The following is a 13,571-nucleotide window of genomic DNA, read 5'->3' as shown; positions in this document are numbered from 1 at the left end:
GTGGTGAGTGCTGCCAGGACTGGGACACTGTTCAGGGCAGTGGGCTTTCCTCTGGCCATCCAAGAGCCAAGACCTGAAATAGGGACCCTAAGAGCCTACTCGGTGCTCTACCCTACTGTGGTCAAACTGGTATCTAAGCTGTAAGACAAAGTCTTCTTTACCCTTCCCCTTTCTCAAGCAGGAGTCATTCCTGAAAGCCATCACAGCTGGGAATGTGCTGGGTCACACCCGAAGCCAGCATGTCTGAGTCTCACCAGGGGCACATGGTGAGTACTGCCTGTGTACTACTGCTGATTATTCAGGGCCCAATGACTCTTCAGTCAGCAGGTGATGGATCCTGCCAGGACTGGATCCTCCTTTTCAAAGAAGTGGGTTCTCTTCTAGCCCAGGGTATATCTAGAAATGTCATTCAGAGCTAGGGCCTAGAATAGGGGCCTCAGCCTGGTGCCCTATTCTACTGTAGCTGAGCTGGTATCCAAGTTCCAAGACAAAGTCTTCTTTATTCTTCCCTCTCCTCTCCTCAAGTAGAGGGAAGGAGTCTCTCTTGGAGCTGTGAGCTGTGCTGCCTGGGGTTGGAAGAGGGGTATACATTCACCTACCATGTGAGTTGGGCACAGCACACCAAGGCATTCACACAAGAGAAGTGAAGCATTATCTATATGAAGAATTGCATTCAAAGGTGTGTAACAAGCAGTTTTATTCCTAACAGACAAAAACGAGAAGCAATAACATATCCATAAGCAGATGAATTCTTATAGTGATTTCCATAGCATGTCAAATTCTAAGATAAAAAGAATGAACTACTCATATATCATGATTGATGAATGTCAAAATATGCATCCCTGCTATGTGAAATAAAAATAATAATAAAGAAAAAATAAGAACATCAAAATAAACAGGACTCAGGAGAGCACTCAGGTATGAAAAGAGGAAACATGTTATATCAGTCATATAACATTTCAGAAAATTGACACTAATCTACTGTTAAGCAAATATTGTAATTCAGTGATTGTCTGGAGGATGGAGAGGCCAGAGAGGAAGACAGTTATTTATTTTTTAAGAGACAGGGTCTTATTATGGGACCCAGGATAGTCTCAAACTCCTTACCTCAAGCAATACTCCCACCTTGGACTCCCAAGGTGTTGGGGTAACAGGCATAAGTCACCATGCCCAGTCTTATAACAGCTTTAAAAATATAATTTGAAAGAACTATCTGTTTTTAACATTATTTTTGATAAACAGGTTATGTGATTCTACATTGACTCTACTAACTCTCATCATGCCCTAAGGGGGGCAACTAGCCTGTGTGATACCAAATACTTATGAGCCAGGAAGATAATTTCCACCTAATTGGAATGCTGGCTGGTTGCAAAGGCCACATCACTGGACTCCCTATCCTCTTCCTCCTACTAATTCAGGGATGGCTTTTTGATAAGCAGCCCAGATAGGCTACAGAAATCCACAAAACCTTTAGATTTACTCTGACAATGACCTAAGCTACACTAGATTCATAATTATGGAGGTCCTGAAAATTTCTATTCCTGCTTATCCATCACAGACATAGTGACTGAATCATTGTGGATGCCTTTTTTAAAAAAGTGTATCCCAACTATTCTGTTGCAGTCTGCTTTATTACCTAGAAATGCTAATTCTATAAAAATTATTTGTGGACTGGGCATGGTGGCTCACACCTGTAATCCTAGTGCTTTCAAGGGCGTATGCTAGAGGATTAGTTGAGGCCAGGAGTTGAACATCAGTCAGGGTAAAATAGCAAAACCCTATCTCTATAAAAAATTCTTAAATTACCTGGGCTAATCTCAGGTACTCGGGAGGCTGAGGCAGGAGGATCACTTGAGCCCAGCAGTTTGAGGCCGCAGTGAGGTATGACCATGCCAGTGTATTCCAGCCTGAGTTTCAGAGTGACATCATGTCCCTAAAAAAGTAAAAATTAAAGAATTATGATTTCTTCCTCCAGGCTTATAATGTAGGACACTATCCTACAGAATTCTGGACTTCAGGACACATGAATGCACTATAGGACTTGAGAAGAGATTTCCCTCACCAGTACTAAGCAGAATGCAATATCCCTTATAAACAAGAGAATAATTTTGTGCTGTTCTCAGAAGCACCAAAGTGTGTCACAAAAACTGTCCCTTACTCAGGTTAATTTATGAAAACACATATTGCAATATTTGGTCTAAAAATAAAGATCACAAAGCCCTGAAGTCTTTCTTTGGAGGACTCAGGCAGCCATCCAAACTAGGCCACAAATGTAGAGCTATATTCTGCCTTCATACTGTCCCCTAAGAGTCACACAGTTTAGTAATCCCAACAAACCTTCATGGTACCAGAACCATGTTGTATCTAAGCCACACAATGCAGTAAATATACAATTCACACAATACAGTCAACACAATTCCCAAGATTGAAGGAAGCTTAAATAAGGACTTCATCATAGCAGAAACTAGAACAATGAGAGGGAGCTTGTACTTGGGTTGGTGAGTTAGAGGCTAGAAAATTCCATCTTAAGAATCGTGAGAATCATGAGATTCCTAGGAAAGACGGCCCATCTTGTCAGGTAATCAGAAAAATTCTCTAGGCCAAGCTTGTCCAAGCCACAGCTTGTGGGCCGCATGTATCTCAGGGCAGCTTTGAATGCAGCCCAACACAAATTTGTAAACTTTCTTAAAACATTATGAGGGGTTTTGTGTGATTTTTTTTTTTTTTAAATTCATCAGCTATCATTAGTGTCAATGTATTTTATATGTGGCACAAGACAATTCTTCCAATGTGGACCAAAAAAGCCAAAAGATTGGACACTTCTGCTCTAGGCCAAAACTGAGTCAGGTCCATGACCCAACTCCTCATAGAGAAATGAGAAAGGAATGAGTACAGAGGCTACTCAAAAATCCCACTGCTGAATGGGAGACAACTTGAACTTTTTTTCTGGAATATGATGGAGTGCATGAGTGATGCACTATAGGTATCTGCCAAGTGGTAGAGGTGAAATGGCTTTTGCCAGAGACCTAAGAATGCAATAAATCTGGCAAGGACATACGCAAGATGAGAAATGCAATACAGCTTCAGTATACCTGGAATTTATGCAGCTATTGGACATATGACATTCAATATAGGTTGATGGCGTCCTCATAAGGGCTCTCCCCCACAGTTACACTGGACAAGAAGTAATATTCCCACACACCTATGTTATTTTTCTCCTGTCAACATTCTGGTATCCAATGAAAGAAAAGTGACGCCTTCATCAAATTCTCTGCACTCAAAAGGCACTTCCACAGCAGGAGCTTGTCTGTGCATAATAAAGTTAGACATTTAGACAAAGAATGTGCCACATTTGTCACACCATAGAGCCTTGATCCAGTGTGAACTCTGATCTTGAAGGAGCATAGAGGTTTGACTAATCAATTTTCCAAATTTACTTCACTGAGAAGGGCTTTCTCTAGTGTGAACTTGCAGGGCAGAGCTTCTGGTAAATGTCTTTCCACATCTGCTACACTGTTGAGGCCTTTCTCTAGTATGAACTCTCCTGTGCTTAATGAGACCAGAGTTTTCCCACAAAGGATTTTCTACTCGCTGCTCTCATAAGGCTTTGTCCAGTGTGAATTCTTATGAACATGAAGCACAGAGCTGTACGGAAATGATTTCTCACATTTATTATACATTTATATGGCCTTTCTCCATTGTAAATTCTCTGATGAATAGTAATGCAGCTTTTCTGGTTAATTTCACAAATTCCTTACAGTCATATGGCCTTTCTCAACTGTGAACTCAGTAGTGTTCAGTGAGGTGGGACTTCTTGTTAAGTAATTTCCCAAATTCCCCATAACTATAGGGTCTTTCTCCAGTGTGATCCTTCTGGTATTTAGTGAGGCAAAACTTCTATGTACAGGATTTCATACCTTCTCTACACTCACAAAGCCTTTCCCGAGTGTGATCTTGCTATTGTTGAATGAGGCCAACTTTTTGGTTAGATGATTTTGCACATTCTCCACACTCATAAGCACTTTCCGGTGTGATCTCACGAATGGTGAATGAGGGTGCCCTTTTAACCAACAGATTTGCCAAATTTTCAACATTCATGATGTCTTTCTCCTGTGTGAACTCGTTGATGTTTAATGAGGTTTCCCTTCTGACGAAAACACTTTCCACATTCTCCACACTCATGTGGCCTTTCTCCAGAGTGAATTTGCTGATGTCGAATGAGACTGCCCTTTTGATGAAAACATTTCCCACATTCTCCACACTCATGTGGCCTTTCTCCAGAGTGGATCTGCTGATGTTGAATGAGACTGCCCTTTTGATGAAAACATTTCCCACATTCTCTACACTCGTATGGCCTTTCTCCGGTGTGAACTCTCTGGTGTTCAGTGAGGTGTGACTTGTACCTAAATGACTTCCTACATTCTTTACACTCATAGGGTCTTTCTCCAGTGTGAACTCTCTGGTGTTCCTTTAGGTGGGAGTTGCTCCTAAATAACTTCCCACATGCCGTACACTCAAAAGGCCTTTCTCCAGTGTGAACTCGCTGATGCTGAATGAGGTTGCACTTGTGATTAAATGATTTCCCACATTCTCCACACTGATAAGGTCTTTCTCCAGTGTGAACTCGCTGGTGGTGAACAAGGCTGCGCTTATGGCTAAAAGATTTCCCACATTCATTACATTCATAAGGTCTTTCTCCAGTGTGAACTCGCTGATGGTCAACAAGACTGTGCTTATGACTAAAAGATTTATCACATTCTCCACACTCATAAGGTCTTTCTCCAGTGTGAACTCTCTGGTGTTCAGTGAGGTGGGCCTTATACCAAAATGATTCATCACACTGTCCACACTGATAAGGTCTTTTTCCAGTGTGAACTTTCTGGTGATTATTGAAACTATTACTTTTGCTAGTGAATTTCCCAGAATCACTGCATACATAAGGTCCTTCTCCAGGGAGAAGTCTCTGGTGAAGGACAAGTGAGTGTTTGTTGCTGAAGGGTACTGTGGACTCTCCACAGATGTAATGAGTTTTTCCACCCTGAAGGGGTATCCCATGCTTAGTTTCAAAGTTTGACTTCCCTGAAGCGTGAATGTCCTCTTGTTGGAGTAATCTCAAGCTGGACAAAAAGTCTTTCCCAACCTCATGAAAGATAAATGGCTCATGTGACACATGGAATTTATAGTTCTTTACAAATGATGTTCCCTTGGCATTGCTTCTGTACGATTTCTCTCCTATGTGCCGCTTCTGTTCTTGATGATGCTTTGCATCGTCATCCAATGTTTTTTCACGTGCCCGAAACCCATTCAATTTCTGATTGTGTTGTGTTCCCTGGTGTAAGATATCTCCCAGGAGAGGGCCACACATTCCCCAGAGGTGGACCTTCTTGGTACATACACCTGTCCAATGTGTCCTGAGTGGGGACTCTTGTTGTATAGAAAGGGTCTGCTTAGAAGGTGGCTCATCTTTTGCTCCATACCAACAACCTAAAAGAAATAAAATGCTGGTAAAATGCAAGGTACTTCTGAAGGAAAGTATTACTAAGCCATACCTGATCAATGGCTGCTTTGTTGTACTTATATTTACTTGGGCCTATACACATCCTTTTATATAGCATCCACATGCTTTATGAAGGTCCTTTAGATGTTTTCACAGGAAGGAATTGTAGACCTTGCCTCTACTTCCTGTAGTGTATGTATTGTTGGTTCCTTCACATCATGTGGCCCCCTCCATTCTATAATGATTCTAACCCAGTAATTGGAAGAAGACTTGTCTTCAACTTAAAGGCAACATTCTGTTTCTGCAATTATTTCCATGGAGTAATACCTCTGTTAGATATACCTGTTTGTGTGTCACATGAAAATATGAGTACAACAAAGCAGCTGTTGGTCAGGTATAGCTTAGCAATGTGTACACACTTCCTAATACAAAACTGATATGCCAGTATTGGAGTCCGCTGCAGATGGAAATGTGAGAAAAATGGGTGACAGGTGGGATCCAGAGATGTGAAGATTAGTCCTGGGCTGGCATCAGAGTAGAAGTGACAGGGTATAGAACGGTGAAGTCTGAAACCCTCAAGAATGGGGAAGACAGAAACAGCATATGGCTAGTCATGTTGCTAGGTAAATACTTGTGAAATCGGAGAGCTTCTAGTATGACTTTCCTAAATCCCTAATGTTATATCTTACTCCAGGGTGTTACTCCTCAGAGGTGGCCTCCCTCTGGGCCCATCATGAACCCGGGTTTAGCTGCAACTTCTGCATCACTGAGAACTCTCAGTCCCACTGCAAAGATACACATGGAATTTACATGGGAAATGGATGACATAAAGAATAAGAGAAAGACAAGAGAAAAGAACAGCCAATAGTTCAGAAAAAATCAGCACATCATAGCCCATAGGAAAGAAAACTAAATATTACAAAGAGAATTTTTGGCCAGGTGCAGTGGCTCACACCTATAATCCCAGCACTCGGGGAGGCCAAACTGGGAGGACTGCTTGACCCTAGGAGTTCAAGACCAACCTGGGTAACATAATGAGACACCATCTCTACAAAACAAACAAACAAGGCCGGGTGCGGTGGCTCACACCTGTAATCCCAGCACTTTGGGAGCCCAAGGCAGGCAGATCACGAGGTCAGGAGATCGAGACCATCCTGGCTAACATGGTGAAACCCCATCTCTACTAAAAATACAAAAAACTTAGCTAGACATGGCAGCGTACGCCTGTAGTCCCAGCTGCTGGGGAGGCTGAGGCAGGAGAATGGCATGAACCCAGGAAGCAGAGGTTGCAGTGAGCCGAGATCGCACCACTGCACTCCAGCCTGGGTGACAGAGCAAGACTCCATCTCAAAAACAAAACAAAACAAAACAAAAAATGAACAAAAATTACTTAGGCAGGGTGGCATGCTCCTGTAGTCCCAGCTACTTAGGAGTCAGGTGGAAGGATTACTTGAGCCCAGAAGGTTGAGAATGAAGTGAGCCATGATTGCATCAGTAGACTGCAGCCTGGATGACAATGAAACCCTGTCTGGAAAAAAAAAAAAAAAAAAACGGTCAGGGCACACTGGCTCATGCTTGTAATCTCGGCACTTTGGGAGGATGAGGTGGGAGGATCACATGGGGTCAGCAGTCAGAGAGCAGTCTAGGCAATACAGCCAGACCTCATCTCTATTAAAAATAAAAATAAAAATTAGTGGATGTGGTGGCAGAAGCCTCTAGTCCCAGTTACTCCAGAGGCTGAGGAAGGAGGATTGCTTGAGCCTGGGAGATTGAGGCTACAGTGAGCTATGATCGCACTACTGCACTCCAGCCTGGGTGACAGAGTAAGACTGTCTCTGAAAACAAAACAGAACAAAACAAAACAAACAAGATAATTTATAAGGAGGGTCTTGCAAGAACAGCCTATGGTGCAAGTAAGTATTGAGAACATCAATGATGGGAGGAATTCCTAGCACAGGTAGTCATGAATAAATGTCACCTAGAGCAAGGAAGCAGAACCTGAGCATACCAGTCTCCGATCCGGAAAAATTACTCAACAGCCAGAAGGCAAGCAAGGTGGGATGCATTATGGTGCATGTAAAGCTCCTTCTCTGGGAGCTTGCAGCAAAGCAGGTGTTGGGGCTGCTCAAGGAGAAGAGAGGGCAGTGCACACACCTCAGTCCTACCTACCACAGAACCTACCCAGGGAACTAAGAGAGGAACCTGTGCCCAGGCTCCTGAAGTGAGGAAAACAGTCTTGCCATGGGGAAAAAGATGGGGACGGGCAGACACTAGCTGAGGTCACAGAGAAGAGTGTGAGTGCCTTACCTAGAGAAGATATAAGTGCCAGGTTCTCCAGCATCACGTCATGATAAAGGCATCTCTGAGCCTCACTAAGGAGACTCCATTCCTCCTGGGAAAAGTTCACAGCCACATCTTCAAAGGTCACAGTGCCCTGCCATGATGACGATAGATGAAACCACAAACACTCCATATGCTCATCCACTTATCCACCTTTGCCCTTCCTCCTCCCAAGGTCCTAAACTACAAGGAGAAACTAGGCCCACTGGTGTCACTATCTTCTCATGGGCTCACATGGCGATGGTGTACAGCCATCAGCAACAAGAAGTGGGGGAACCAATAGGTTTCTATGTTTTGGTGCTGACATAAAGCAGTCCATGCCTTCTGAGAGCCAATGCCCCTGCTAGAGATGAAGTCATGTAAATCCCAATGAAGACATACTCCTTCTCTAAATACACATCATTCCTTTTTTTTTCCTTTTTTTTTTTTTTTTTGAGATAGTGTTTCACTCCCGTTGCTGGAGTGCAATGATGTGATCTCAGCTCAATGCAACCTCTGTCTCCTGGGCTCGAGTAATTCTCTGGCCTTAGCCTCCCCAGTAGACGAGACTACAGATGCACGTCACCGTGCCCGGATAATTTTTTCTTTTTTTGGTAGAGAGAAGGTTTCACTATGTTGCCCAGGTTGGTCTCAAAATCCTAAGCTCAAGTGATTCACCCACCTCAGCCTCCCAATGTGCCGGGATTACAGGCATGAGCCACTGTGCTAGGCCAAAATACATATCATTCTTTAGATTGCACAGACACATGCCCATGGCCACCCCCATCAAACTGCCTCCCACATTGGCCTCTGCCTCCCCACAAGTTAAAGTATGTTTATATCCTCTTCTTCCTTCTACCAATAAGGGTGGGATTTTCACCTTACAGTTATATTAATGATCAAACACATGACATCAAACACTAGACAGGTGCTATAAATATGTTTACAAATCAAATACACTCAAAGTCTAGAAGAGGACATCCCTCACCATGGAGGACCACATAGGGGTTGCACTATGGATAAGAGTGCATAACCAGAAACTATGGTATGCAAGCTTTTAAAATGAAGAGGGTGTGATGACCCCTGAATCTCTTGGGAGGATGCAACTGGCTTGTTTGAATAACACTGTGGGTAAGGATAAAATTGAAACTCACTACAAAGTATAAGAACCAGGAATTCTGCCTGGTCTCCCTAATAAAAGGATTATTAGGCCATGTTGATTATTATCTGAAAGAGCCTAGTGGGAAGTGAACTGGCTCTCAGGTCATTTCAGGTCATACCAATATCACTAGATGTCAAGGTGGCACATCACACTGGGCCTCCATTTTTGGCTTTATACCACAATATGGCTGACAGCATCAAGTATGCTTCACATATTCAAACAGGATCCAATAATAACACAAAATGACTATTGTTCCCATTAGCAATGGTAGTGCCTAATAATTCTATGAATGCCTCTTTGCATTACTCCACAGCCACGCAAAACCACATGTAACTTCAGATATCCATGGTCTTATTCCACTTCTGTGCTGCAATGGCTTACCCTTCAGCAACACAGACCAACTTCCATTCACCTAATACCATTGCCATTTAAAGACCAGTCCTGGCCAGGCGCGCTGGCTCATGCCTGTAATCCTAGCACTTTGGGAGGCTGAGGTGGGTGGATCACCTGAGGTCAGGAATTCGAGACCAGCCTGGCCAACATGGTGAAACCCCATCTCCACTTAAAACACAAAAAATTAGCTGGGTGTGGTGGTACGCACCTGTAATCCCAGCTACTTGGGAGGCAGGAGAATCACTTGAGCCCAGGAGGCGGATGTTCAGTGAGCCGAGATCGTGCCACTGCACTCCAGCCTGGGGAACAAGAGTGAGACTTCATCTCAAAAAAACAAAGAACAAAAAACAACAACAACAAAAAAAACAGTCCTGGACAGGCACGGTGGCTCACTCCTGTAATCCTAGCACTTTGGGAGGCCGAGGCGGGTGGATCATGAGGTCAGGAGTTTGAGACCAGCCTGGCCAATATGGTGAAATCCCGTCTCTACTAAAAATACAAAAAAAAATTAGCGGGACGTGGTGGCACGCGCCTGTATTCTCAGCTACCGGGAGGCTGAGGCAGGAGAATCACTTGAACCTGGGAGGTAGAAGTCGTAGTGAGCCAAGATTGCGCCACTATACACCAGCCCGGGTGACAGAGCAAGACTTCCTCTCAAAAAAAAAAAAAAAAAAAAAAAAAGTCCTGTTTTTAATCCATTTAAGGCCCAGGACCTACTGTCACAGATGACCACATTTCTCCCTAAGCATATTCAGCACACGTAATGAAACCCCCTACACACTACCAAAATCATCTCAAATCTTTTTTTTTTTTTTTTTTTTTTTTTTTTTTTGAGACGGAGTCTCGCTGTGTCTCCCAGGCTGGAGTGCAGTGGCGCGATCTCGGCTCACTGCAAGCTCCGCCCCTGGGTTCACGCCATTCTCCCGCCTCAGCCTCCCAAGTAGCTGGGACTACAGGCGCCCGCTACCACGCCCGGCTTTTTTTTTTTTTTTGAGACGGAGTCTCGCTCTGCCGCCCGGGCTGGAGTGCAGTGGCCGGATCTCAGCTCACTGCAAGCTCCGCCTCCCGGGTTCACGCCATTCTCCTGCCTCAGCCTCCCAAGTAGTTGGGACTACAGGCGCCCGCCACCTCGCCCGGCTAGTTTTTTGTATTTTTTAGTAGAGACGGGGTTTCACCGTGTTAGCCAGGATGGTCTCGATCTCCTGACCTCGTGATCCGCCCGTCTCGGCCTCCCAAAGTGCTGGGATTACAGGCTTGAGCCACCGCGCCCGGCCCGGCTAATTTTTTTTTGTATTTTTAGTAGAGACGGGGTTTCACCGTGTTAGCCAGGATAGGATCATCTCAAATCTTGATTGCAGAGTGGTGAATAAGCACCACTGTGGCCTAAGTGTCATCTTCCCTCAATTTGACTATACTTCTGCATGTATCTATTTCATGTCTATTCTCTCCTTGAAAGTCTATGTCCCCTGTCAAATCATGCTGACAGGTATACCCTACCATCACGGTCACTCACCTACCTCTCCAGTTTAGGAAGCCCAATAACATTACCCAGGGACCCAAACAACAGATGCAGTCCTCATCTTTCAACCACTGCTTTCTGGTCCCCTAAAATATTTACCACCAGAATCTGAAGTGTGCTCTCCTTATTGTGACCCATGGCTCACTCACCATAGCATACACATTAGCTACCATATATTAGATGTCTCCAGTGTCAATCCTTTCCCAGATACCCCAACCTGCATGTCCATACCCAATTGATGCCTACACTTATTCGTCTCTGACTTTTCACATGGCCAAAACAGTCATCTTGATATCTGCATAATATTCTAATTATGTTTACTACCAACATGCTCATCTCAGCTGATGCAGCTTCCACAGCTACAGCGGCTAAGACCAAAAACCTTGGGCTCCTGATTGCTCTCTTCATGCCCTTTCTTTGTGTATTAGGAAACCTAGATGCTTGTTACAAAATATCAACTTTGAATCCAGCCACATCTCCTTAGCCATGAATCTTAGTCTGTTAATCCTCACTTGGATTATGGCAAAAGCCTCAACTCTCATCTTACTTCCTCCTCTCTCAACCCCACTGTCTGTTCATTGTAGAGCCAGAGGAGACTACAGCCAGATGAAATTGTGGCAACATCACCTCTTCCCTCTGTTCAGTTTCACCTCTAAGTATTTCACATCCTGGTACTAACTCCTGGGTTAACCTTCCAAGTATGTTTATACTGGTTGACAGAAATGGGAATACCACCATATATCCTGTGTCACAGACTTAGGATCCTGGGTTTAAGGTTCCTCCAGGGGTCCCAGATCGAAAAACTTAAGGAAAAAAAAAACAAAAATACAAAAAAACAAAAAAAAAAAAACAGGTACCCAACAGTCCCAGGACATCCCAATCTAAAGAGCATGTGGATAGGAGTTAGGGCCAGTGAGGGAATAACATCCTCCGCTTCCCAGTGGAGGTTCTGCAAGTGCTTCTGCAGCCAGGAGTTCCTGTGAGGAGAGGTACAAGCTACAAGAATGTGTCCCTGATGAGATTTGATAAGCTCTGGCCTCCCTGAACCCTTTCTTGGCCCTGTAACCAGGTAAACGCGGGTTGATTGGCTGAACTGAGCGCCTCAGTACAAAATGTCATCTCTTAGCACCTATGTGATCTATAGAGGTTGAACAAGAATTCAACCTCCCAGGGCGCGAAAGTCATGCCCTGTTTTTTTTTTTGTTTTGTTTTGTTTTGAGACGGAGTCTCGCTCTGTCGCTCTGTCGCCCAGGCTGGAGTGCAGTGGCGCGATCTCGGCTCACTGCAAGCTCCGCCTCCCGGGTTTACGCCATTCTCCTGCCTCAGCCTCCGAGTAGCTGGGACTACAGGCGCGCACCACCACGCTCGGCTAATTTTTTGTATTTTCAGTAGAGACGGGGTTTCACCGTGTTAGCCAGGATGGTCTCGATCTCCTGACCTCGTGATCCGCCCGCCTCGGCCTCCCAAAGTGCTTGGATTACAGGCGTGAGCCACCGCGCCCGGCCTCTGTGTTCTTTTTTTGGCTGGACTTTGGGAAACCTTTAAAGCCTGGACTTTTATCTTGCCCTTCCTTTGTTGGAAGCTGTCCATGGCTTCTAGCGTTCCCAGGGTGAATACACAGTCCCAGCCTGCTCTTCCAGGAGGAGCTCTGCCTCACACTTTGCTCCCGACAAGTGCCTGTGGACCCTAGGTTCCGATCCTCTCGGCTCAGTTCATCTTCAGGCCTTTGCCTGCACCAGTCCCTGTGCCTGTCGCTCTCCTCAGCGCATCCCGCGGGTGTTAAAAACGGGGGCCCATCACGCGAGCGCCTGTGTCCCGACGCCGGGTTCAGGCTGTAGAGCCTTGGGCAGGCGCCGCTTCCTCTCTGCTTTTGGACTTAGGTAAAGATGAGGTGACCTGAAGGCACGGAAGACGCCACAATTACCTGAGCCGTGGGCCTCAGCGCGGCCGCCGCCATCCGACTGGGTGGAGAAAGCGGGTCGAAAGCAGAGGGCGAGCAGGGCAGGTACCCGGGCACGATGATCCCGATCTCGGCCTTGGCGCAGGTCACGCCTAGCGCCTTTAAGGAACTGCAGAGCAGCCTCTGTGCAGTCGGGACAACGTCTCTTCTCCACCTTCTACACGCCCCAGCAACCCGCGAGCTCTTACGGGAAAATACATCCAACACCAATCAAAATGGCCGCTAGTAGAGGACGCCGGAAGTCCCACCTTTATGTTGTTTCCGCGGAAACGCCTTTATTTTGAGCATTCATTGGCTCTGACGCGCTGTCATTCGACGCAGAGATTTCTGGGTTATGTAGTTTCCTCAGGTTCCAAGACGGTTCCCAGGCGGTAAAGAAAGCGCTTCTCAGAGGCGCTTGATTGCACAGAGCGGTGAATAAGCATCACTCTGGCTTAAGTGTCATCTTTCCTCAATTTGACTATACTTCCGCATGTGTCTATTTCATGTCTATTCTCTCCTTGAAAGTCTATGTCCCCTGTCAAACTATGCTGTCAGGTATACCCTACCATCATATTCACTTACTTGCAGGAAAGGCCCAGCTCCACCTCAGCGGTCTGTCCTTAAACTGCGCGTTCTTCTGGGGTAGAGGATAGTCTCACCTAGCCTTAGAACCCGTATTGGGAGTTTTGGAGATTAGCGTCTGTAACTGATCACTCAAGTATTTGAAAAAATATTATTT

The 13,571-nt window shown here is 45.2% G+C and overlaps 1 protein-coding gene across 8 annotated transcripts in view; it reads right to left on the bottom strand.

Moving 5' to 3' along the window:
- Positions 1-684: 684 nt before the first annotated feature.
- ZNF776 (zinc finger protein 776) overlaps positions 685-13,571 on the bottom strand; it is a 39,187-nt gene continuing 26,300 nt past the window's right edge. The window contains exons 1-4 of one of the 8 annotated variants that reach the window (XR_007721448.1): positions 12,815-13,297; positions 7,805-7,931; positions 3,093-5,484; positions 685-1,933 (exon numbers count right to left, since the gene is read on the bottom strand). Coding sequence is in view for 5 of the 8 variants with exons in the window: in XM_050768654.1 (XP_050624611.1) it covers positions 4,088-5,484; positions 7,805-7,970 (1,563 nt within the window). In the remaining 3 variants the exon portion in view is untranslated. Of the gene's footprint in view, positions 5,485-7,804; positions 8,207-9,579; positions 9,671-12,814; positions 13,298-13,571 lie in introns of those variants that run through there. The other 7 variants (XM_050768657.1, XR_007721446.1, XR_007721447.1 and 4 more) reach the window with 7 other exon arrangements.

The sequence above is a fragment of the Macaca thibetana genome, chromosome 19 (assembly GCF_024542745.1).
Source record: "Macaca thibetana thibetana isolate TM-01 chromosome 19, ASM2454274v1, whole genome shotgun sequence".
NCBI classification, from domain to species: domain Eukaryota; kingdom Metazoa; phylum Chordata; class Mammalia; order Primates; family Cercopithecidae; genus Macaca; species Macaca thibetana.
This window is presented reverse-complemented; position numbering and strand designations above follow the sequence as displayed.